At 52.5% G+C, this 25,141-nt stretch overlaps 2 protein-coding genes across 7 annotated transcripts; one reads left to right on the forward strand and one right to left on the reverse strand.

Annotated features, from left to right (window-relative positions):
- Positions 1 to 815: 815 nt before the first annotated feature.
- Positions 816 to 11,601, forward strand: GOSR2 (golgi SNAP receptor complex member 2). Of its 5 annotated transcripts, none has more exons than XM_027902777.1 (6): positions 816 to 912; positions 2,697 to 2,761; positions 5,151 to 5,259; positions 6,587 to 6,719; positions 8,890 to 9,030; positions 11,264 to 11,601. In XM_027902777.1, exons 1-6 carry the CDS (start codon positions 884 to 886, stop codon positions 11,423 to 11,425), a joined length of 639 nt encoding a protein of 212 aa, XP_027758578.1. In that variant the 5' UTR covers positions 816 to 883; the 3' UTR covers positions 11,426 to 11,601. The 5 variants fall into 5 exon arrangements, with proteins under 5 accessions (XP_027758578.1, XP_027758580.1, XP_027758581.1 ...); XM_027902779.1 differs by having other exon boundaries at positions 2,701 to 2,761; XM_027902778.1 differs by having other exon boundaries at positions 863 to 962.
- An 813-nt stretch (positions 11,602 to 12,414) lies between these two features.
- GTSF1 (gametocyte specific factor 1) lies at positions 12,415 to 24,813 on the reverse strand. 2 transcript variants are annotated; one of them, XR_003573387.1, is made up of 8 exons: positions 24,776 to 24,813; positions 22,137 to 22,234; positions 20,118 to 20,244; positions 19,377 to 19,463; positions 18,687 to 18,747; positions 17,856 to 17,937; positions 16,981 to 17,162; positions 12,415 to 12,427 (listed from the first exon to the last, which is right to left on the reverse strand). XR_003573387.1 is itself a non-coding variant. In XM_027902768.1 (7 exons), exons 1-7 carry the CDS (start codon positions 24,795 to 24,797, stop codon positions 17,148 to 17,150), a joined length of 492 nt encoding a protein of 163 aa, XP_027758569.1. In that variant the 5' UTR covers positions 24,798 to 24,813; the 3' UTR covers positions 16,974 to 17,147. The 2 variants fall into 2 exon arrangements, 1 of the variants encoding a protein (XP_027758569.1); XM_027902768.1 differs by lacking the exon at positions 12,415 to 12,427 and having other exon boundaries at positions 16,974 to 17,162.
- Positions 24,814 to 25,141: the final 328 nt, after the last annotated feature.

Below are 25,141 nucleotides of genomic sequence, written 5' to 3' on the forward strand. Positions count from 1 at the left end.
TGAGCTGGGATTGCCGGCTGAGCCGGGGGATGGAGCCCTGGTGGGACAGAGATGTCCCCACCCCCAGGGCCCTGGCACTGACAGCTCTGCTGCCCAGGCAGCCCCAGGGGCTGATGTGCAGGTGTGCCAGGGCCTGTGTGTCCATGGGCATCCCGAGGGTGAGAACATGGACCTGCTGCAGCCAGTCCAGAGGAGGCCCCGGAGCTGCTGCAGGGCTGGAGCCCCTCAGCTCTGGGGACAGGCTGGGACAGCTGGGGGGGCTCACCTGGAGGAGAGAAGGCTCCAGGGAGATTTGAGAACCCCTTGCAGGGCCTAAAGGGGCTCCAGGAGAGCTGGAGAGGGACTGGGGACAAGGGATGGAGGGACAGGACACAGGGAATGGCTTTCCACTGCCAGAGGGTTAGATGGGATATTGGGAAGGAATTCCTGGCTGTGAGGGTGGGGAGGGGCTGGAATGGATTTTCCAGAGAAGCTGTGGCTGCCCCTGGATCCCTGGAATGTCCGAGGCCAAGCTGGAGCAACCTGGGCTGGTGGAAGGTGTCCGTGGCGAGGAACGCGACGCCACTCACGGCACGCAGTCCCACGGCCCCAAAGCAGCTCCCTCAGGTCGCGCCACCTCCGCTGAGCGCGGGGCGAGCCCGCAGGAACAGCTGTGCCTGGGAGAGCCCCCCGAATCGGGAGTTTTTGGGAAATCCCGAAATCCCGACCCGTCCCTTCCCCCCCCCCTCCCCGCCCCTCACGGCTCCCGCCGGTCCCGCAGCGCCCCCTGGCGGCGCCGGGAGGGGCAGGCGGGGCCGGGGAAGGGAAGCGGAAGCGGAAGCGGCGGGAGGGGAAGCGGAAGCGGCCGGAGGGGAGACGTGTGAGGGGAGCGGCGAGAGCGGGCATGGAGGGGCTGTACCAGCACACCAACAAGTGCGTGAGGGCAAAGGGGGCATGGAGGGGCTGTACCAGCACACCAACAAGTGCGTGAGGGGAAACAGGGCTGGGAGGGGCTGTGCCGGCCCAGGAACAAGTTTGTGAGGGGAAATGGGGGCATGGAGGGGCTGTACCGGCACACCAACAAGTGCGTGAGGGGGAGAGGGACTCTACCAGCCCAGGAACGAGTTTGTGAGGGATGAGAGGCTGAAGCAGCGCAGGATCGAGTTAGTGAGGGGTGAGGGGCTGTGCCAGCACAGCAAGGAGCGAGTGAGGGGGCACAGGGGGTGCGAGGGGCTCTGCCGGCACAACAAGAAGTGCCTGAGGGGGCTCTGGGGGTGAGAAGGGCTGGGACAGCGAACCTGCCAGTGCGTGAGGGGAAAGAGAGCTCTGGCCGGTCTGAGGGGCTGGGGCAGCCGCAGCAACAGCTGTGTGAGGGATGTGGGGATTTGGGAAATCGGGAAGGGCCCGTGTTCTGTAAAGGATTCGAGTCCATAACACGAGGTCAGGCGTTTCAAAGTTCCCTCGGGAGCTGCTGCCACGTCAGCCCCGGCCACGAGGGACCTGTTAATTAATTATTAATTACTCCCTGCTAATTGACGTGCGCTCCTTTAAGGGGATGCTGGTTCATATTGGCTTTTGGGGCAGTAGGGGTTGAGGTGTTCTGCAGTTTAAACCCCCTCTGGGAGCTCCTTGAGGATAAATCCTCTGTTTCATGGATAATGCCCATCCAGGGAGGGGAGGAGTGGCGTGAAAATTGCAAAATGAGGCAAAAAAAAAAAAAAAAAAAAAATCTTGCAGCTCTGTTGTTACTGCACGTGGAATCACACACAGGTCCCTTCCAACTCTGAACGTTCTGTGATTCTTTAATCCAAAGTTTCCATGGTATTTTGCTGCTTTGTGGAGCTCTTTCAAGGGAGGTGGGATGATAATTGAACTGACTGAAAACCAAACTATAGAAACAAGCATGGAATTGCAGGGCACTGGCTATTGAATTGGTTCTGTAATTAATTCCAAGCATTGCCATTCTTGGGACGTCCCCGCTTCAGCAGCGCAGAGTCAGGGTTTGGAAGGCAGCTCTGATTTAAAAATCTCATCTAATAATAATAATAATAAGGACAAATATTTTCGAGCTCTGCAGGGTGGTTTCCGAAGTCTGGCTCCAGAAACGTTTGTGCTTTGGTTATCAGGTGAAAGGGTCACTACCATGGCCAAAATTCTGGCCTCTTCAAATTTGTTTTTATAGAAGGCCACGATGTTTTTGTGAAATATCAAGTGTAATCAAAGCCATCAACGAAGTGCCTTTGTTGAAGGTGAATTCAGCTGCTGTGAGACTGGTCACACCAGGTGACCTGGCCAGGGGTATTTCAGCATTGCCCAAATGCAGGTCTGTGGGAAACAGCGGTTCCTTATCATTTTAAGCTTTTTAATTTCACTTGATGCCTCTGAATTTATATTTTGTAAGGCAGTGAAAACCATTCCTTGTTCACCTTCTGTGCCATTCTGCCCTCAGGTACCTCCCCCTGTCACCTCCAGGCAGAGCAGCTGTTTCTTTTCCTAATCTTCACCTTGATTTCTGTGCGTAAATGAATTTACTCTGCAGTGCTTGTGAAGTGGAACTCTGGTGGTGGTCACTGATGGGCTGTCTGCGCTGAACACTTGCTGATTCCTGCTCTGTTCTGAGAAGTGCTTTCCAGTGAAGGAAGCCGAAAACTGAGGTACTGAAAATGACATTGTAGCTGTCTCTGACTGCTCTGCATGTGCTGTTTGTGTCTTGCCAGGCAGGTCCACGAGGTGCAGTCGTACATGGGGCGCCTGGAGACCTCAGACAAGGACTCAGTGCACTGTAAGTAATTCCTGGAAGGGAGGGGAGTCCCACCCAGGGGTTGGGCTGGCTTAGCCTGGGAGCTTTAGCGTTATATTTGCAATTACTGGGACAGATTTGGCTCTTGAGTGACTGTGATCAGCTGGGGAGACACAGCAGCATTGCAGTTATTTCAGTGATTCACTTCAGTGAGGTGGTGTTTTGTAAGAAGCACAGAGCAGAAAAACAACAAGAATTTTCTTCAGCTCATCTTTCCGCTGTAATCCTTTAGGTGCCAAGCAGTGCTCGCTGTGGGTGCTCCTGTGGTGTCCTGCTGTGGGATTTTGGAGCTCGTGGCCAGGGGGTGTTTGCAGGCTCTGCACCATAACCAGGGTAGAAGCTCCCTCGTGGAGCTGCAGTCAATAAACACCCTGGTGTGGACAGAGCTGCACATCCACACCATTGCTGGGCTGCTTTGGCAGAACCCAAAAAGTGAGGGATGTGGCTGTGCCTGCCCTGCTGGTGGTATTCCCTCAGCATCCACCAACCACAGCCTTCCCCTGAAGATGCTCTGGGGAAAAGGCTGGGGTTTGGTGAGCAGGAGGATTCTGACAATTCCTGCTGCACCAGAGCCTGAGCCTGTAATTCCACCTGCTGGTGGGAAACGTGCAGAACCTTTAGGGCTGAAACTGCCTCAGTGAACCTGGACTATAACCCTGTGCCCATAAAGGACTCTGATAATAAAATGCTCCTGTGTGTGAGTGGCAGGACTTTTTACCCCAGTGCAGAATTGGCCCATGTATTTTGGACCTGTGTTTGAAGCCTGAATTCCTGCTGGAGTCACTGAGCATGGATTCACCAGGAGCTCCTGAGTGGCTGCATTTATTACCTGTCCACTGACTCCTATTGCTCTAAATGTTATTGTGAAGTATGACTTTGCACTAGGAAGGGCTGTGATTACTTTCCTAACCAAAAATAACAGCTTAAAATCCTGATTCTGGTTTTTGTGGGGGTTGCACTGCTCCACCTGCACTGCCAGAGTTCCCAGACTGCCCTTCCCTGGGATTTTGAAAATGAATGTGATTTCCCATCTTGCTTCTGCTGCTTGAGACCATTTCAAGGGATAGGATTGTGTACACCTTACATGGTCAATAAATGAGCATTCTGATTATTTATGCATACATAAAGATACAGATATTGCTGTAGATATTAGTGTGCATCCCAGAATTTATGGGAAGAGGGATTATCTGTGGCTGAAGAGCAGGAACAGGGGCCAGGAAATCAAACTTGCAGTTTGCCTTTTCCACCTTTGAGCAAATAGTCCCTCCTTGCTCCAGAAATGCTGTAATAGTGTTGTTTGGTCTCAGCAAAGCTGCTGTGACTGTCTGGCTGCTCTCCTGGGTGCTCCTCTGTTGAGTTGAGCTGCAGTAAACGATGGGGAGATGAATCAGGACATTCTGATTTGTGTCTGTGGATGTGACTCTGTTACTCCTGCACTGTGGGAGGTCCAGGGGCAAAGGAAAGGGTCCTCTTTGCTTCTCTGGGTTCTGCTGAATGGCATTTTCTGGTAAGTGTTGACATTCCGTGAGCAGGTGGTTAATGATGATTCCCTGTGTTCCTCCTTAGTCTAAATGCAAAATGAGGACAGGGGGGGTCTGTAGGGTTTGGTGAGGATTTGTGTGGGGTCTGGCCAGGGCAGGGGGAGGGCTCAGGGGTGTCCTCGGGGCTGGGCTGTGTCCTGCAGCCCACCCTGTGCACCTCTCTGGGCTGGGGATGGAAAAAGGGGGTGTCAGCTGAGGAGGGGGCTGTGCCTTGTACCCTGTGCTGTTACCTGGCTCTTCCCAGCTGTACCAGTCTCCCACCCCACTAAAGCCCAGGTACAGGGGTTTGCTGTGCACTGTGGCCCCACTGCCCTTCCCACACCCGTTATCAGATGATTGCAGAGGCAGCTCTTTGTGACCTCGTTTTCCTGAGCCCTGGCCCTGTGAGCTGTTTGCCTGACAGCCCTGCCCACTCTGGATCCTGCCTTTAGGGATGTTGGAACAGCTTCCAGAGGTTTAAATCCCCAGCCTGGTGAGGATCAGCCTGGTTTGGGAGAGCCAGTTCTGCTGAGGGGGCAGGAAGGGGCTGCAGGGGGAGTGTGGGATCCTGCAATCCTGATTCCTGACAGGGAGAGGAGGCTCAGGTGTCTGGATAGGGCAAGGGTTTTCCTGGCTCCCCTCTCAGAGGAGGGGGGAAAGGTGAGAGTGTCAAATTACTGAGCTAAAGAAGTGGCATTTCCTGATATTTATAGTTCTGTTATCTGATTTTCATCTAGTAAGGATTAGCATCTCTCAGGTTTTACAGACAGCTTTGAATGCTTTTGAGCTTTTCCCTTCATCAGATTGCAGTTCTTTTATTCAAATCAAACAATGTTTTAATTTCCTTGCAGTGGTGGAAAACGAGATCCAAGCAAGAATAGACAACATATTCAGCAACTTGGAACGCCTGGAAATCCTGTCCAGCAAAGAACCTCCCAACAAGAGGCAGAATGCCAAGCTGTGAGTTCACCTGCCTTGCTCTGCTTGGGCAGGGGAGTCTTTGTAATTATTTTAATTACGTTTATTGAGGCCCTGTGCCTTTTGATTTGCATGAAACCTTTACACCCTGCATAACTTAGCTGTGTGCTCTGCAGCAGCAGAGTTGAGGCACTGAGGGAAAAAATCTCTGTCCTACATTTAACCACAGAATGATTAAGGTTGGGAAAGACCTCAGAGATCCTCAGGAACAGACTGGTGGTGGAGCTGCAGTCATGGCTCTGTTCTCAGATGAGCAGAACATGCGCTTGGAGGTTTAAATAAAATTCCACTTTATATGAAGGTTGGTTTCAATGCACTTGTGGAGGCAGGTGGTGTCATTTTCTCTGGACCGTTTTCCTGGCTGTGGGTGACTAAAATGAAATTTCTAAAGTGAGCCCTGGTTTGAGCAGCAGGTGGGACCACAGACATCAGGAGCTGCTGTTCTTGATGAATTCTGTGGCTCAATTATCAATGTCCCAAAATGCCCTTGCAGACAGCAGGGGTGGATTCCATGTGTTGCAGAGGTCAGTACGTGAAGTAGTCATGAATTTCTTTATAGACTCTCACACTCATTTGGGTTGGAAGGGACCTTAAAGATCATCTACTTCCAACTCCCTGCCCTTCCACCAGACCAGAACAGTCTGATAATCAAGGTAGTCAGTTATCTAGAGTGGTAATCAAACACTAAACATTATCAAACGTTTCATCAGGAGTTTTGGACAGGATTTGTTTCAGCCCAGTGGAGGTGTCTGGGATGTGTCCTGTGTTGCCCACTGACTTTCAAGCTCCTTCTAATAAATATTCAAACTTAAGAACGTGGTGCTAATTAATGAAACTTGAAAGCTTCATCTTTTATGTGAATGGGGATCATAAAATACAAAACCTGCCATCTTTCCAAGTCTGTGCTATATGAGAAACAGATCTGTATAACTCCTGAAGTCATGGAACAGGGTGACTGAGACTGCCAGTTAGCTCTCCTGTGCATTTATTGCACTTTTGTTGCTCAAAGCGAGCTGTTCTGTGTCAGAAATGCTTTGAGACAGCTCAGGAATTCTGCTTCACGTTCTGTTGTTATTCTGGAGGCTAAATAATTGATTAAAATGAACGATCACTCGTTGAATCATCCCCTGCTCAGTAGCGAAACGAGGCGGGGAAGACATGGGTGTGGAATTTTGGCCGACACTGAACCCTGCGGCCTCTTGTGGAGGAGCAGAGCCCACCATTCCGTGCTGACTGGTGGTGCTGCACCTTTCTTGTGAAAACCAGCAGCCCAGGGCAGCGCTTTCACCCTGCCCTTGGTGCTTTGCAGGAGGGTTGACCAGCTCAAGTACGACGTGCAGCACCTGCAGACGGCCCTGAGGAACTTCCAGCAGCGGCGCTACCTGCGGGAGCAGCAGGAGCGGCAGCGGGAGGAGCTGCTGGCCAGGACCTTCACCACCAACGTAAATATGGGGTTTACCTGGGTGGAAATGTGTGCTTTGTCTCTCTGGGCTGCAGGAGCTGCGGGCTGGCAGGGAAGGATAATGGTGTGTGGGTAAAGTGCAGCTCTCACAGGGCTGTTTGGAGGCAGCAGGAAAAGGCTCCAGCAGCTGCTGCTGCTCTTTTATCCAGTGCAGTCCCACCTGGCTTGGCTGGGCAGCTGCAAAAGGGTGAGTGAGGTCCCACAGGGCTCATTTTACTTGGATTTGTGTCAAATCCTGAGAGCTGTGAACAGCCTGACTTGATACACCCTGCTGACAGTAGATGTCAGCAAAGCTGCTGCTTAGCTAAATACAGATCACCAGCAGGGACAAAGCCCTTGCTCGTTGCCTGGAAAGGAGTCAAAAGTTTGTGGAAACATGAATATGTTCCATCTTTTCATGCTAATTCTTAGTTCCTCCACTGGAAAGTCCCCTCAGTGCAAATTCCTGGAGGAACTGTGCTCTGAGTAATGTAGGTTCGCTTTCAGATTTCGCTTTTCCGCAACTGAAAAGTTGGTCTTGGGTGTTTTTTTTTTTGTTGTTGTTTGTTTTTTTGTTTTGTGTGTGTGTGTTGTTTTTTTAAATCATTATTTTTTAAAGTTTTTTTCTTCCCTTCCCCTCCCCCTTTTCTGTTAAAGGCACCTCCCACAACATTCATCCTGTGTGTAGTCAGTGTTGTCAGGAATGAGTGGGGAGGGTCCTCTTTGCTTCAGATTTGGGCATTTCCATGCACTCCTCACAGCCTGCCAGAAAGATAATGTCTGGTGTTTATTTGGCTGCTTCAAACTTAAAAACAAGACTAGAAAGGAAAGCTGATTTATTTTTAAACACTTTGGTGTTCCTCTGCAAGCAGGGACAAGCTGTCGTGCAGGAAAATTCGTTGTTAGAGGAACACTTTTAAAGACCAACAGCTGGCTTACAGATGCACAATAGAGAGCAAATTGGGTTTTTTTCCTCCTTTAGATATTGAAATGTGTCTCAAATGAAAGAAAACACAAGATTATTTTGTATTTCTTTTTACCTTGCTACAAAAATGTGACTTTGGAGTGACATTTTAGTAGGAAAATGGGGATTTATTTGTCAGTTGTTGGCCTATTTTAGCCAGTTCGTATTCATAACCCCCCTATTCTGTCAAATGGAGATGTCAGCTGGGTGTTGGGGCATCCTCAGTAAATCACTCTGACATCCAGAACAGTTTTTGGAAGCTGTTCTGAACATTTGACTTAATTCAGAGTTTAAAGTGGTCTTTACCTTCAAAGCCTCCCCTGTACCATTCTGGGGAAAACCCCCAGGCAGCAGCTCAAGGCCCTGGTGGTGCCATCTCACTGTGCCACCTCACTGTGCCTCTGGGCTGCTCCTGCTGGGAGTGCCTGGCAGGAGGGATCGATGTCCCCACACCCACTGGTGTCACCGTCCTGCTCCAAACCCACGTGGCAGTGACGAGCCCTTTGCCTGCTCTGTGGGACAGAGAGCACATTGGGCTGGGGGCCCTGGGCAGGCTACAAGGGATCACATCCTCTGCCCTCCTGTGCAGTTCAGATTAGGGTTTTATCCCATTTCAAGAGTCCTGGTTCCTTGTTGAGCAAATGCATCTTTGCTGGGAAAAAAAATGTGAAAAGTGTAAATTTGTAATTGTTTCTTTTCTCTGAGGCCCTGGGTGGTGAGTGAGCCAGAGCTCAGGGGACCATGCCTGTGTGCCCTCACAGCCAGAAGTTTGCACGGTGTCATAAACACTTGGAATATCATCTTCCAAACACTTGGTTTTCCGGCCTTCTGTCGCTCAGGGGCGCGGTGGGAAATCCTCCACAAGTCTTTCACCTGCAGTGATCCAATGGCTCCTCCTTCTGCAGCTCTGACGTCCTCTCTTGCAGTGCCCCTTTCCTGCATAAATCATGAACTGAGACTGCAAAAACTCTCTGCTTTCACTCCCCTCATCCTGGAGGTGGAGCAGCTCATCAGTTTTGGCTTCCTTCCTTCCTGCCAGGTCACCTCGCTCAGCGTGGTGTTCCCTCTGCTGCTGAGGGGGCTGGTGTGCAGGGAGCCCCTGTGGGGTGTGCAGGGAGCCCCCAGCCCCGTGGGGTGTGCAGGGTGGGGTGTGCTGCGTGTGGGCAGTGGGGCTGACAGGTAACCGAGTCCCTGCCTTTCCCCACAGGACTCTGCCACCACCATCCCGATCGACGAAACCTTACAGTATAACGAGTCCCTGCAGAGCGCCCACCGGGGCGTGGATGAGCTCATTGGCAGTGGCACCAACATCCTGCAGGGCCTGAGGGACCAGAGAGTCACCCTAAAGGTGGGGCATCGTTTGTCACCAAAGACCCCACGTTTTCCTGTGCTCATGATGACCAGGCTCTGTGACATCAATCCTTGGTTTGTTTCTTCGGGCTGAGGGGGCTGGGAAGGCCCAAACTTCGTTTAAACAACCCGAAATCTTTACATTTTAGCATCCCTTTGGTGATATCTGCAAGGTCTTTCTGGGGCTGGCTGGTCCTCCCCTGCAGGGCAGTGTCTGGAGTGCTGAATGTTCTGTTTTATCCCCTTGTGGTTGTTTTCCTTTGGTTGGTTGTTGGTTTTGGTTCAGTTCAGAAGGGGCAGGGACTGCCTTGCAGGTATTGGTTCAGATGAACATCCCTCAGAGCTGCTGAGAGCACTTGTGTGTGAGATCAGTGATAAAGGTCATCCTCCTCAGTGATGGAGATAATGGACCTCAGGAGTAAAGATAATGCACCTCAACATCCCCCCTTCCCCAGACTCTGCTGACTTTTCTGTATTTCTGCCAGTCTGAAGAACAAATATTTGCCTTTTATCTTAAAGACTCTTCAGAGTGATGTTATATTTTGAGTGAACAGCTCAAGGACGCAAAAACCTTTTTAATGTGCGTGGGGAGGAACTGAATTTCTGAAGAATGTGGGGAAATCCTTTTGTGTGTTTTATTCATCTTTATTCTGATGGGGGTAACTGCTGATGTCTGTCTTGGGGTGTATCTGCCAGGGGATTTAGGCATTTTGGGTGACAGGAATTCCTGTTTTGCTGGGGGTCTCTGCCCAGGTCTGTGCTTTGGGGCCATCGTGTTCTTGTGTTCTCAGGGGGAGATTTCTTCTTCCTCACAGGTGAGGAAACATCTGCTTATGTTCCTTTTCCCCTTTCCCAGCTTTTCTTACACTGGCAGGGCTTTGTTGCCTGATAACATCTGGCAGAAGCAGCTGCTGTAAGAGACAACTTACAAAGAGAAATGTGGAGCCATGGACTGTCCTGAGCTGGGAGGGACCCCTGAGGATCATCCAGTCCAACCCCTGGCCCTGCACAGACACCCCAACAATCCCCCCCTGTCCCTCAGAGCGTTGTCCAAACCCTCCTGCAACTCTGGCAGCCTTGGGGCTGTGCCCACTGCCCTGGGGAGCCTGTTCAGTGCCAACCACCCTCTGGGGGAAGAACCTTTCCCTGAGATCCAACCTGAGCCTGCCCTGACACAGCTCCAGCCATTCCCTAATTCCTTTATTCTCTGAAACTTTGTGCTTATTTGGTATAAAGAGACAGGTATGGACCAAGTATTCCCAGACTGTCACTTTAACTGTTCTGATTATACAATTCCACTCTTCCATGACTGCAAGAATTGAAGAGCTTTCACTTTTTTTGTTGTTTTACTTTATTTCAAAGCTTCATATTTGGTTTGTTTTTTCCCAGCAAGGTTTGGGGTTTTTTTTCTGGAAGCAGTGTGGAAAGATTCTGCAGGGACAGGGAAGAGCTGAACCCAAGAGCAGCCTGCAGGGGGTTAATGTGAGGTGTGGGAATGCAGGGGGAGAATGTGATGATGTGTTACTGCAAAGATTTCAGTGAGGGGCCTGAGTACCTGCACAGCCCTGAACAGAAGAAACTCTGTCATTGCAAACCTGCACGTTCAGTGATTGAGAAACTCTTGGTGCATGTGTGCCTGCTATTGGTGATCTGAAAGTCCTCAGGGAGATTTTCCTCATCTTCAGTCAGGTTTGTGTTCAAAACAGTTCCAAATAATCACATTTTTGCTCTCCTGAGGCCAAAGATACAGTGGGCTGTGGGAGGAGAAGCTGAAGTTTTTATTTCAAAGCACTGTGATGGGAATCTGTGCTTCTGACCTGGCTCAGAGATGAAACCAGTTCCAGCTTCCTGAAGGGATGTGACCCAGAGCCACTGTGAGGGACAGGGTCCCTCATCCTGGTGTGACAGGGCACTCAGCCTGCAAGCTCTTCTTCGCTCACGTCTGGAACAGGACCAGGAACACTCTCACTCCTCCCTGGGGAGTGCATTTGTCTGAGAGACTTTTTATTGTGTGTTTGTCCACACAGATTTCCTGTCTTTAACCATGGTCTTGTTCATGTGTGTGTGAATTAATCAGTCCCAGCCTCCAGCTGTTTCCAGGCTCCTGTGGCCACCCCCATCAGATGGTTCCAGGGGTCACAACCCATCCCTCACCAGCCACTCCTGGGCTGTAGAATGAGCAGTGCCAGAGCAGGAGGCTGATGGTGTGTGTGGTGTGTTTTTGCTCCCAGGGTACCCACAAGAAGATCCTGGATGTTGCCAACATGCTGGGCTTGTCCAACACGGTGATGAGGCTGATCGAGAAACGCGCCTTCCAGGACAAGTTCCTGATGCTGGGGGGGATGGCAGTGACCTGTGTCATCATGTTCCTCGTGGTGCAGTACCTCACATGAGCTGCTGAGCCCCTGCCACAGGCCTTTGGAACAACGTGGACTGGACTTCCCTCTGGGTGCTGCTTTGGATGAGCCCTTCCCACGGACTTTGGAGTTTACAAATCCCACCTGGACACGTGGAGAGCACGTTGGGAACTGGATGTGTCTGGGGACGCTGTCATTGAGAGTGGCCCTGTGAAAACACCCCCCTGGCCTCTACAGCTCTCACCTGGTGTCTGCAGGTTTGAGATCTGGTGCAGAGGAAGCAGAAGTGAATGTTGTGCCCAGCCAGGCGAGGCAGGAATGTCCCTTTGGAGGCACAGGAGGACACAGAGGCAGAGTGGAAGTGCAGTGAACCTCTCCTGTGCTGGCCAGAGCTGAGCCTGGCACTGCACTTGGCAGTGCAGGAGTGGCACAGAGACCTCCCACGGCCCTGTGGACTGAGGGTGCAGGAGGAGTTGGGCAGTGAAGGGTTTCCATCTGCAGATCCACCACGTGCTTGGAGGAGCAGGAGGGTTCGTGGGGAGAGGCCTTAAGAGGGCACAGTTGAACCTGAGTGAACTCCACACTCATCATCAGCTAGCACAGATCTGCTGGCTGAGGCTGCAGTGCTGCTCAGCTCGCCTGAGGCTCTTTGGTACCTCCCTCTGCTCCCACGGGAGGTTCAGTGCTGTGTTCCTGCCTGCCCCAGTCGGGTGAACATCCCCTGGGTGGGCTGTGCTCCTTCCTGAGGTGCTGCTTGGCTTCTGGGCTCTGCAGTTGGTACTCTGGGGCTGATGGAGCAGCTGAGTCCCCCTGTGCTCCACGGGGCTGTGGGATTGCTCACGGAGCTGGAAGGGGCTCCCTGCTGCTCTTCACGTCACAGGGACAGTGGGATGAGCACAGCAGGCCTGTCACAGGCAGCTGTGGTTCCTCAAGCTCTGTGCCTTGGGATGGTCACATCCACATCCCCAGCCTTGGGAAGGGTGTTCTCCTGGTCAGCTCTGCCTCTGGGGAGTTACTGGGACAGACACTTGGGGGAACCTCTTTCCAGTCCTTTCCCTCCTTTCCCTGCAGCCTGAGGGTCCTGTCACAGGGGCCATCCTGGGATTTTGGGCAGCATCTCTTTCAATCACCCCTCAGATCCATTCCCATCCCACGGTGTCTGGAGCATTCCCTGATGTCTGGCAGCAGCACAGAGGTGTCACATCCAGGTGATGTGGCCTTGTGCTGGCAATTCCTGCCCTGTTTTCTGCCTGGAATGGCTGTGGGTCTCTGGATCAGTGACAGATCCCAAGTTGTACATTCTGTCTTTGCTTTTCTCCTGTGGGCTGGTGCAAATGGGGAGAAACGGTTTTAGAAACTCCAAAAATGAGTTTCAGGGAGCGTGGGCAGGTGAGGCGTGGGCTGTGCTGGGCCCACCCAGAGCTGCTTTGCAAGGACACACCTCAGCAGGGCAGGCATGGGATTGGGATTCATTTGAGCCCAAGGGAGGGGGGGATTCAAAGGAAAAGAGGAATCATGCAGTGACAGCATCTGTCTTGCTCTGCAACCTAAACCTAAATCCAAAGTTAGATTTATTCTGAGTATGAAATCTGATGGATTCATCCTGGGGTGCCCTTGGGAGGTCACTGGCAGGGCAGCTGGGCACTTGTGAGGGGTCCCTGAAATCTCTTCCTGTTTCCCATGAACTCCAATTCCATTCCCATTGGAGTTCAGTTTGGGGTTGTCACTGTTTCTGTGGTTGTGACCTGCTGCAGGAGGGTTTGTCTCACATAAAGGTGGGGCTCTGGCCAACCTCTTTCCTTTGGGGCTGTGGTGGGAGCCATAAAAGGTTTGGAACTGGATTTTTTTTGGTGTTTCTGAGCCCAGTTTGGCATTTCAGGAGATGTTTTGCCTCCTGGAATTTCCTTGTCCCTGCACAGGCTGCTGTCCCCTTGGGGAGCCAAGTGGCCTTGCTGTCCCCCTGCATCCAGAGGGGCTTGGAGGAACCCCCTGGGGACCTGGGTCTGAGGAAATGTCCCTTCAGACAAGGTTGTGCTGCGTGGGAAGCCCAAGGTGTGGATTTGGAAACCCAAGTGCTCTCAGGGGTGTTGTGTAAAACCCCCCAAAAAGCCTCCCCTGCAGTGGGATGGGGTGGGATTGGTCTCCTGACTTCCTGAAGACCTCAGTTCTGCTTGCCACGACTTCCAGCTCTGGGATGAGCTGCTCTCCCATGAGGGGACACTGGGAATTCAGTTCCCTCTGGAAAAAAAACCCTTTTTACCAGTATTTTATACACAAAGGAGCGAGGGTGGGCCACGATGTGATTGACGTGATATTCTGTGAATAAAGATTTTGTTTTTCAGCCAAAATGGAGGGTTTTTTTACCTTGACCAACACTTTGGGGGTCCAGATAAACCAGCAGGAACAGGTCAGTATTGTCCCAGCTCAGGGGGAAGTTCCCAGAAGGTGGAAGCAGGATTGGCCAGCTGGGAGTGGGATCACAGCAAGGGAGGGTGAGGAGGGGCTTGTAGGAATTCTTTGGTAGCAGAAGGAGCCAAAGGGATGGGGCTAATGGGGTAGGGGGGCTGGAGCCCCCCTGTCCTGCTGCACCTTCTGTGGGTTCTGGTTCAGAGCAGTGAGGGAAGAACCTGGAGGGCAAAATAGGGCTGTTGATGAAGAGGTGGTGGATTTCAAATTTGAGATCAAGGGGTTGGATTATCTTCTTCTTGCTATTAATTTCCGGTTTGACATAATTCCAGTTCCCCCACAGCTACAAAACACTTACTGAGTAAGAAAATACCCAGCAAGGAAGGCAGGAAGTCAGGGCTGGAGGTCTGAAGGGGTGCAGAGATGGGACAGCTCTGAAGGGCTTCGGTCCCTGGGCAGCCCCTCCAGGCTGGAAGCAGAACTGATGCTCTGAAGCTGTGACTGAGAAACCCGGGAGGGTTTTATGTCCTGGTTTCACTCGAGGTAGAGCTCATTTCCTCCAGTTGCCCGTGTTTGGGATTCAGTGTGGGAATGGCGCTGATAACACTCGGCTGGTTTGTGTTTAAACCAAGGACTTCGCAGGTTCCCAGGCCCTGCCAGGGAGCAGAGGGAGGGAGCAGGGCCAGGACGGGGCCCCCCCGAACTGGCCAGAGGGATCTTCCACCCCCCAGGGTGCCATTCCCAGTTCATAAACTGGGGGAAGGGCTGGGAGCTGCAATCGCTGCTGGGGAAGGTCAGTGGGTGGTGGTGCAGAACTTGTTTCTCTTGGGTTTTACTCCTCTCTCCCTTTTTAAAAATAATAATAAAAAAACCCAATAATAGTTTTAATTATTAAATTAAATTTAATTAACCAGTCCTTATCTCAACCCACAAGTTTTACTTTTTCCCCCCCTTCGTTCCCCCCCATCCCGCCGGCCAGGGCAGGGAGTGAACGCTCGTGGGATGTTCTGGGTGGGGTTAAACCAAGACAATTAAACCTGAGAGGGAAAAGCTTTTCAGACAAAGAGAGCAGTTGGGTCAGTATTAGAGCAGTTAAAAACCGTGAAATGGGGGTAAGGTACGGCACGAGAGGGAGGTAATGGGTGATAAAGGTGATGGTTGGGTGGGACAGAATTAATTTAAAGAAGATAGTGCAGATAAGCACCCCCGAGGATGTTTGGGGTTGGCTGGGAACCAAAGCCGGCTCTGCCTCTCCCGCTGATTCCTCGTGTTAACCCCGGAATGTCCAAGGGCGGAGTGATTTTTAAATCAACCTCCTTTAGTGCAAAACACAACCCAGGACCAGAGTAACAGCACTGGGTGCCTGAGCTGGGGGGGAGGAATGTCTCTCCCTGGTCCAGAACAGCGTCCCCGGGTGGAGCTGTCACAGAATCCCAAGAGATGCCGAGCTGGGAGGGACCCACAAGGATCGAGTCCAATCCTCAGCCCTGCACAGGACCCCCCAGAGTCCCACCCTGAGCCTGAGGGTGCCGTGGTTTCCCAGTCTCTGCAGAGGGTGCTCCTGCCCTGCTCTTGTCTCCCGAACCTGCGGGGTGTGAAGTCTTTCCCTCCCCACCCCCTCAGCTCTCCCCGCACTCACCGGCTCCAGGTGCTGCAGTCCCGAGGCATTCCCGGCAGCAGGAAAGCCAAGGCACAGATGGACCAGGGCCTGGCAAAGGACACGGGGCAGAGTGGAAAAGCCAAGGAAAAGCCAAGGAGAGTTTACACTCCCAATGAAGGAGAGGGGAGAACTGATGGCAACAGATGGAGAGTTGGGGCTGTTCAGCCTGGAGAAGAGAAGCTGCAGAGACCTGAGAGCCCCTTCCAGGGCCTAAAGGGGGATTATGAAAGAGGGAGAGGGACTTTTTACACAGACAGGACAAGGAGGGGGACAGTTTTAAACCAAAAGAGGAGAGATTTAATGTTAGGAAGAAATTTCCCTGAGAGTGGGGAGGCCCTGGCACAGGGTGCCCAGAGAAGCTCTCAGCTATTTGGGATGTTGGATCTCAGCTCTCGGGGATGTGGGATCTGTCACCACTTCCCCTCGAGGTGACAAAGAATAAATGAAGTCAAGGTGGACAGGAGAGCTCCCTGTGTAAGCACTTACTGACTGACTCACAAGAAAAGCAGTCCCAGAACACGTAAAACGTTTTTATTCTGAATTGCCAACAAGAACCTTGGCAGAACTTGACAGAATTTTAAAAGAATCCCGATTTTGCACATTCCAGTCAACATGTATTATTTTAGAGTGGTAGGACACAGATGGTGAAAATCCAGTTTTTAGAGGAAAATGTGTCTCTTGGCAGACAAACACCACGTCTGGCTGCTCAGTTGAGTTCTACATTTAGATCCAACTTTGCACTTTAGGAAGACACTGCTTGATCTGAACAACTGCAACGGCCTAAACAGGTATTCTCAGTGATTTAAACCATTCCTCCCCCCTCCCTCCCCACCCTGCAACGCAGAACAGGCACCTGAGAGCTCTCAAACACGTTTGAAACCCACAAAACTGATGGAAACCAGGCAAGCACCTCAGTGTCCCCCTGACGCTTCCCCTTTGGAGTTGTGTGCACTGCAGGGAGCAAGAGAGGATTCCTCATTATGGGAATCACCTCACACACAGGAGACAGCTGAGCCCTGAAGTGCCAAAGGCTGAGGGTGAGCTCAGGATGCTCTCCAGGCAGTCTCTGTAAATGAAAACATGGTTTAAAACACAACCCGACCTTTCCACGCCCAGAGTGGACAAACTCAGACTCCAACAAGATAAAAACAAAGATCACAGGCAGAAAAACTATTTGCCACTTTGGCTGCTCCAGATGATTTTAATTAGTGGGAAGTCTCCAGAGCCTGGAGAAACCCTCAGCACTGACTTTGTGCTCTCCAGGCTGGAACAGGCCCTCAGACACGGCCCCACGAGCCCCAGCAGTTCAGAGCTCCCTGCAGGGAGTCTGTGCAGCTCCCCAGCAAACCACCACAACTCCTCCCAAACAGCCAGCAGGTCCACAGAAATCCCTGCAGGCACCACAAACTGCCTGGGTTTGAGCAGGAAAGGTTTCTGAGTCCCTGTAAATTTATCAGTCTATTTATTTAAGAACAGTAACCAAAGTCACTAACTGAAGGTGGGTGAAAACAAGGCAACCAAGGACATCTGGCAACATGCCCAAATGTTGCAAGAAACATGTTGTGCAGCAAAAGCCAAGTGTAGAGAATCCTGCCACCAGGTCCAGAGCAGGTCTGTCATCCACAGGAGCTCTCCTGTCCCAGATAGGGAGGCACTTCCTGCTGGAAAAACACCTTCCAGAGGGGTGAGATGTTAAAACTCCGAATTCTGGAAAGGACAAGATGCGTTTTTGGCATGAGATGGTGAAAGACACGACAATTTGCCCCACTCCCCCAAGGGCCAGGGGCACTTCAATGAGCTGTGGCAGATTCAGCCCAGCCCTGAGGTGACTGCAGAGTCCCTGCCTGAGCAGGAGCTGTGCCTGCAGCTGCTCCCAGTGGGAATCAGGATAATCATTCCCCAAAGTATCTTCAAGATGCTGCTTTGCTGCTACTGGCAAGTCCTAGTCTGTGATTTCAGCATGGGACACTTCCACCCAGGGAGCTCCTTCCCAGGTGGAATTTGAGAGCTTTTCCCCCCCACAGTGCTGGTTTAAGCAGCCCCAGCTCTGGCTTAGCTGGGCCTGGCAGTGAGCAGAGCACAAAGCAAGGAAAGTTGGGTTTAGGTCAGGGGGAGGGTGCAGGGTGAGAGGGGATGATGGAGATGGTGGGGAGGGGCTTGTTTAGAGAGACAGAGCCAACCTGGCAAGGGACTGGTGCTGCCATAACTTGGACCATGGGAATGGAGGGCTGGGAAGGACAGGGGAGAGAGGACACACAGAGGGTGACCCGAGCAGCAGATTCCCTCAGAAGCTGCTCTAGGGAGGCAGGTGCTGAATACAACCCCTCCTGCCCAGAGCCACAAAGCAGCAGAGCTGGCAGGAGCTGCCCCAGCTCTGGAGGGGGCAGGGTCAGTACTCACAGCCCTGCAGGACACGCTGTACGGGAGGGTCTCGGGGGGCCTCATCCGCGAGGGCAGCGAATTGCTCTGGTCCCTGATGGGGCTGCAATCGAGACACTCGGGGTTACTCCTCACAAATGCCCTGGGGCACGTCTCTGCAGCTCCCCACAGCACTCAAAGGTTTCCCAAAATGTCCCAGAGGTGGAAGCAGACAGTGCTGCTGTGAGTCCTGAGGGGAGGCCAGCAGGGGTGAGCCCACACAGAACCCGGAGCTGCCACGGGCAGGACGTGGCTGGACCTTAAAGGAACCCACTGTGAGATGAACCTTGAGACAGCTCTGGTGGTGCCACCACATCCCACAGCCAGCACACTGGGGCAGCAGCAACACCAGCTCCTCCCAGCTGGGCACTGAGCTCTGAGCTCCCCCAGCCCAAACTGGGATCACACTTTGCAAGGGGTGGGAGGGGAGGGCCCAGCACCAGCACCCCCGGCCAGGCCCCAGGATCCCACCTGCCAGGCCCCAGGATCCCACCTGCCAGGCCCCAGGAGCTCCCAAGGACTCACAGGGACCTTCCTCCCCTGCACATTGGCCAGACATCCCTCAGTCCCTGCACACAGACAGGAAATGCCCCCTGCCACAGGCACACAGGAGCAGTGTCTGTGCTCCTGAGGGCTCTTTCTCTGGGACAGCAGGTCCCACTGAACCAGCAGCCCAGGAACACTGGCTGTCCAGCATCCCTCCAACCAGGGTGGTACAGCAGCAAAGGCAGCTCCTCCCAGCCCTGGGAGGAGCCTGCAAACGTTCCTCTACACAGACACGGGTTTGTTTGCAATCAAACTTGTAATCCCTACCTGTTTATGGCAGAGTTGGGCACACCCCAAACAAAAGCAGAGGTAGAAATCTCCGACACCTCTGTGAAGGGAAACACATGTTGTGGCTCAGCACCAAGAAACCCCAGCAACCCCACCCAGATCATTGGCTTAAATGGCTTCCCACTGCCAGAGGGCTGGTCTGGATTGGGAATCAGGAGGAAATCCTTCCCTGGAACAGCTTGCCCAGAGAAGCTGTGGCTGCCCCTGGATCCCTGGAAGTGTCCAAGGCCAGGATGGAGCAGCCTGGGCTGGTGGGAGGTGTCCCTGCCCGTGGCAGGGGGGTGGGAATGGATGATCTTCAAGGTCCCTTCCAACCCAAACCATTGTGGGATTCTGTGATCAGGAATCTCTGTCACATTTCTACGAGTTCCAGAGGGAGCACAAGCTGATCTGTGATGGATGTGTTTGCTGCCACTTCACTGAGGAACTCAAAGTTATCGTGTTCCCATGGCCATCACTGCACACACGGTACAAAAGCTTACACAGGAGGAGGGGATGCTTGGAAATCATTCCCAAGGCAGCACCTTGGAGTGTTCTCCAGAGCAAGGCAAGCCTGCTGTGGAGGAGAGATCCATGTTTTTAGGAGTGGGCATAACCAAGGTGTCCTGCAAGGGAGACCTGAGTGAGAGCATCCCCGGCCTCCCCGTGGAGGAGGCAGCAGGTCCTCACCTGTTTCCCAGTCTTCATCACATGGAGGTGCCTGCCACGTGCTCCCATCCTTCACCTGCTCCTGTGGGGGCTCACAGCACCCACTCACTTGGGGAAGAGAGAAAACACAGTGACCTGCAGCCCTTAAACCCCCTGAAGCTCTGGCTGGAGCTGTGAAACCCCTGCTGGCTGCAGAGGAAGCCCTGCCCAACACAAACAGGCTGGGGACAGGCAGGGATTGAGCTGAAATCCAGCAACTTTGAGTTTGCCTTTCTCAAGGAACAAGAGAAGACTCTGCTCCCTGGGACTCTGAGCAGGAATGCTGGAGCGAGGGGAAGAGCTGCTGCCATGGATGCAGCCATCACTGCTGGCCTCAGAGCAGCTCTGCAGGGGATATAAACCTGCTGTCTGCTCTGCAGGGTGGAAGGAGTTACAGGGAGGGCAGCTCTGAAGGAAGAAAGGCCCATCCTTGTGGTCATTAAAGCATCCCAGCTCCTGCCAGAGGCACTTCCTGCATGGTTTTTGGTAAAACCTTTCCATTCAACAAGGCTGGTAATGAAATATGTGCCAGGCCTACCCAGAGCATCTCAAGAAACCGCCTGAGAAACCCAAGCCAAGGAGATGAACTTTGTCCAGGGCTGCTGTGTCACACAGCACTACAGACAACAGCCTGAATCCCACGGTTTGGACATTCCACAATCCAAGAAGCCTCAGTCCCCGGGGGTGAGCAGACCCCTGGGAGCAGGGAGGGGGTTCTCTCACCTACATCTTGCTCCATGAGGGCTTGGTCGTTGCACTTCATGATGTGGTCGCTGAGGTCGCCCCGAGGCACCAAGTGCCGGGCGTTGAACGGGCACGTGGCCAATTTCTTTGCAATTTCTGGGTTGCTCTGGACAAGGGAAAAAAAAAAAAACCAAACTCACCTGCCGCATCACCCGTAAGTTCATTTACCTCTCTTCAACCCACAGGGCAAAAAAAGCCACTGGGATATTTGTGGTGTTGCTTTAAGAAAAGGTAAGCCTAAACGAGACAGGGCAATGTCAGACACACCCTAAAACCCCCCCTGGGATTGTTCTTCCAAACAATTCACTGAGCCACCTTTGACTGAGGTGGAACAGACCCTCAGTCAACTCCCTCCAGTTTTTTGGTGACAGGGGCTGCAAAGGGTTTAAAGCACAAATTTAAAAACCATCAGGGGAGAGACATTAGGCAAAGGTAAGCCAGTCAGATGTATTTTAAATAAGCAGGCACAAAGGCAGAGAAACTCCCTAAACCTTTCAGAACGGCCAAGGAGTTGGCAGTTGCCACCTGGATTCCCATTCAATAACTTTATCCCAAGCACCAGTTGTAGTGGCAGAGCTCAGCTGTCACTGCAGTAAATTATCTCCTCCAAGTGATAGAGGCTTTACTGGGAAAAACAGGCTGGGAGAGCTGGGGGGATTCACCTGGAGGAGAGAAGACTCCAGGGAGACCTGAGAGCCCCTTCCAGGGCCTGAAGGGGCTCCAGGAGAGCTGGAGAGGGACTGGGGACAAGGGATGGAAGGACAAGACATGGGGGAATGGCTTCCCACTGCCAGAGGGCAGGGATAGATGGGATATTGGGAAGGAATCCTTCCCTGTGAGGGTGGGCAGGCCCTGGCACAGGTTGCCCAGAGAAGCTGTGGCTGCCCCTGGATCCCTGGAAGTGTCCAAGGCCAGGTTGGACAGGGCTTGGAGCAACCTGGGACAGTGGAAGGTGTCCCTGCCCATGGCAGGGGGTGGGAATGGATGATCAAGGTCCCTTCCAACCCAAACCATTCCATGACCGCAGGGTTCTAACATAGTTCAAGCCAAGAGGATCCAACCTGCTCTGTTTGCAGTGTCCCCTTTGGGGCAGGGCTGTGTCCTGCACAGAGCCAGGGGGGGTGAGGGGAGGCATTAATTGGAATTTATTCATAAGGTGTGCAAAGGAAACTCAGCAAACCTGTCCCAAGCAGAAGGGACAATCTCCACCCACAGCCTCCCACTGTGGCATCTTCAGGTGGATAACCCAAAGCCCTTCTTCTGCTAAGTACTCAGACACCAACAGTGTGTGCTTGGTGATCACTGTCTCACCTCATCCTCATAACCAGGAAACTCGTCCAAACTCATTATTCATTATTCTTAAGGCTCTAGTTCCCCCAAAATGATTTAACTGCATTGTTACCAGGACACACAGCCTACAACTGCACCTTAAATGGAAGGCACAGCTCTGCTGCACTGTCTTAAAAACACACTGGCAAACTTGAAAAGGGACAATCAGGTTTCCAAAGGTCTCAGGAAGAACCCAAAGCTCAGAAAGGTTTAAAGAAATCCAACCCATGAGGACAACAGAGAAGGAATGCGTCCAGTGAAATGATTTGTATTCAAATTCCAGATAAAGGACAGAGAGAGGAATAAAACCTCTCCCAGATGTGCTGAGCCCTGAGTATGCAGATTGTGCCAGGTGCCCACCAGATAGTTATCAGCAAAACAAAACTCCCCAGCCCTGCTGTGCAGCTGCACTCCCAGCACTGCAAGGATGAACTGCAGCCTCCCAGACCTCCTGCTCTGAGGAGCCAAGAGGGGTGCACAGGACCGTGACCGAGCCCTCCCTCACTGGTCTTGTGTCAATTAACGGGTGCCTGAAGCTGTTACTGAACAAATCACGAAGTTCTGTGAAATAAAGGCCAAGCAAGGCTGTTGGTCAGGAACTGCAGCAGGAATGAGAGCCCACAGGGCACGTCTGCAAGCCCAGAATCCCCCAGCCCCTGCCCAGCTCACCTCCTTACACTTCACCAGGTGGTAGGGGAAGCGGCAGGCTCGGATCTGGTGCTGTTTGACAAAGGGGCACTGGATCAGCCTCTCTGGGTCCAGCAGATCTGATGGCACAGAACAGAGGGGAAAAAGCACCTGGTTACACAGGCAGGAATCACTGACACAGGGAAGTGGGGAAAGCCCCAACCCACCCCATCACATCAGGGCTGCGGGTCTGAGAGAGTCAAACCAGTTGCTCTTAGTTTGAAACCACTCATTAAGGCAGGCACCTGGTTTGCATAATCAAATTAATTAAATGGGGAGTTTTCATGACTGGAACATCGGTCAAAACAGAGGAGACTCAGTAACACTGAGTGTAACAGCTCTTTCAGTGCCCTTATTAGGTGGGAAACGCCCTAACTCCAAGGGAGAGCCAGGAGCACTTTTCCAGCTCTCCTAGAGCAGGATCAGGGGGATCACAACACACCCACCAGCACCTTCAGGAGCTGAACCAAATTTTTTTCCATCAGCTCATTTTGCTGGAGGAAGAACAGAAGGCAACTGAGTTTCATTCCAGAGGAAGCCCAACATGGTGCAGGTGACTCAGAATGAAGTTGTTAATATGTCCCGCAATAATTTAGGAGCTGAGGAGTTATAAACCAGTAAAACAACTGAAGAATTGAGGCACTGAACAGTGAAGCAGTGTGACTCCACACATACTTTTTTGTCTATAAAAGATATTAAAATGTAACTATTAACAAAACCTCACACTTTCCATATTCTCAGTGAGGAGGAGGCAGCCAGAAGGAGTCCCCGTTACTGCCTGGGGGTCTGTCTGTGGGGCACAACACCAGGGAGCCAGACCAGCCTGCTCCATTCTTTCTGGTCTGCCACTCCCGTCTCTCAGACTTTTAGGACATTTAGGTTTTAATTATGCAGGAGACAAAACAGCTCTAAGTTTCCATGTGGTGCCTCTGAGCACCTCACCTGCCATCAGCCCCTTCAGCTCCTCAGGGCAGCTGAAAACCAAACTGCCTTTGCACTGGCCCAGCTGCCCCTGGAAGTGGCTTTGTCACCGAAAAATAAAAGTGAAAAATAAACCTCTCTAACACTGCAATTTCAGTATTAGAAAGCAGGTGGGTTTTTTTGCACGGGGTGTTCTGGGGGGGGATACTCCTCCTAACACACTGTTTTATGTCTATGGAACTAATACATATTAACGTCTATGCTAAACGCTCCCGAGCATTCTTTTGCATATTTCAATCACTTCTGGGAACTCATTTACTTTAGAGTAGGGGTCTTTGGGGTTCAAGTTATCCTTTTCTGCTCTCGAGCCTCCCAAGCACAGTTTCTTCTCCTTGGATATATTCCAGCTGTGTGTTCCGGCCAAGAAACACCGTCTTATCAGCCTTGCTCGAGGCACAGCCTTTGTTCCCGCGGCTAAAACAGCCACTTGTGCACATTAATCACTAACATATACATATCTGATATCAGATATACATTATTTATCGCTGAGAAGCAATCACAGGATCGAGCACTGCCCGTTAAAGGAATTCACAAGACTAATCGGGCACGGTCTTTATTCCCGAGGCTAAAATATCAGTGATAGATACACGATATCAGATATGTACCACTGATAATCACGGGATTAGGTACTGTCTGTCAAAGTTACAGGAATCCTCAAGACTTGGCACTGCTTGTCACAGGTTGTTCCTCCGAACCGGCCCCACATCAGACCTGACCGAGCGCGCTGCGAGCGAAGCGGACACCGAGCCCTCAGCACATAAACCCAGAGCCCAAACAGCCCCAGGAGCGGTCCGGGCAGGTGAGAAGACACAATTCACACGCGGCTGAAGCGAGCAGAGGCAGCACAGCAGCGATGCCCCGGGCAGGGGGGTCTGGTCCCCGTCCCCCCGCATGGGGACACATCCACTGTAATAGATTGTTAACTTAGTTCATAAATTCTTATGCGTAGGAGGGAATAAGGAACTTTTGTTATAATTCAACAGGATAAGTTTCATGGACGTCCTGTTAATTAAGCAAGTGTCAGTAAAAATAATTGCAGACATCTTGCTAAACAAACAAGTATCAGTATTGGTAAAATTTACAGCTGATAAGAACTGCAGCTTTCATCTTTGACAAATCCCAGATGACCACTTAGCAATGAACCACGAACTCAAGCCTCAACGCAGCCGCATTCAAAACTTGGGACTTGGAAATGTATAAAAAGGAACATTTACTACATTTTCAGTGTGTGTCTCGGGCGCGGCAACTGCCCCCCAGGCCACCCAGCGCTGTTTGCTTTATTATCGCTTGCTTAATAAATTTATCAATTTTTAATTGGAATTGAGTTGTCTAAATTCTTATACTAACTTATAACATCCACGGCAAACCCCCCGAGCCGCCCGGGCCGGGAGCGGCGCTGGGACCGCACGGAACCGCCCCGCTGCCCCTTCCTGCCGGCCAGAACCGAGGGAGCACCCGCGGGACTCAATCCCGTCCCGGCTCGGGCACTGGAGCGGGGACACACCCGGCCCGAGGGGGCACACCCGGCCCGAGGGGGCACCGCCCGGCCCGAGGGGGCACCGCCCGGCCCGAGGGGGCACCGCCCGCGCCCTCACGGCCCTGCCCGCAGCCCCCCGCCCCGGGCAGACCCCGAGGCTCACCCGCGTCCTCCTCCAGCTCCATGGCGAGACCGCGTGTGGGCTCCTGGCCTGGCTGTGGGTTCGTGGCGCTGCTGCTGGTGATGGTCCTGCCTCTGTGGCTGCCGCTCGGCCCGCCCTGCCCGCCCCTTCCCGCCAGGCCCAGGCCGCGGTTGCCGGGGCGACGCCGCCATGAGGGCCGGGCCGGGCTGGGCCGGGCCGGGCGGGCCCAAGGGACGGGTTCGCAATAGAACCGGTACATTCAGGGTGCTGCTGCTGTCCGGAACAAATCCAGCCCTCCGGCTCTCCCTTTGGAGTGTTAGCGAGCCGGGCACTACTTCATTCTGGCCCGAGATAGGTGGTGAATCATCCCAGCCACGTGGATCCCTT

The sequence above is a fragment of the Empidonax traillii genome, unplaced genomic scaffold (assembly GCF_003031625.1).
Source record: "Empidonax traillii isolate 1590-97213 ecotype Southwest subspecies unplaced genomic scaffold, ASM303162v1 scaffold909:size282043, whole genome shotgun sequence".
In the NCBI taxonomy this organism is placed as follows: domain Eukaryota; kingdom Metazoa; phylum Chordata; class Aves; order Passeriformes; family Tyrannidae; genus Empidonax; species Empidonax traillii.

What these genes read in the sequence shown, in the direction of transcription:
- GOSR2 (XM_027902777.1), top strand. Translation starts at nt 884, where the DNA reads ATGGAGGGGCTGTACCAGCACACCAACAA. An exon ending in AAGAGGCAGAATGCCAAGCT is followed by an intron (nt 5,260 to 6,586) that starts GTGAGTTCACCT and finishes GGTGCTTTGCAG; the next exon opens with GAGGGTTGACCAGCTCAAGT. An exon ending in ACCAGAGAGTCACCCTAAAG is followed by an intron (nt 9,031 to 11,263) that starts GTGGGGCATCGT and finishes TTTTGCTCCCAG; the next exon opens with GGTACCCACAAGAAGATCCT.
- GTSF1 (XM_027902768.1), bottom strand. Translation starts at nt 24,797, where the DNA reads ATGGAGCTGGAGGAGGACGCGG. An exon ending in GGAGCTGGAGGAGGACGCGG is followed by an intron (nt 22,235 to 24,775) that starts GTGAGCCTCGGG and finishes CTGTGCCATCAG; the next exon opens with ATCTGCTGGACCCAGAGAGG. An exon ending in TGATGAAGACTGGGAAACAG is followed by an intron (nt 18,748 to 19,376) that starts GTGAGGACCTGC and finishes TTCCCTTCACAG; the next exon opens with AGGTGTCGGAGATTTCTACC.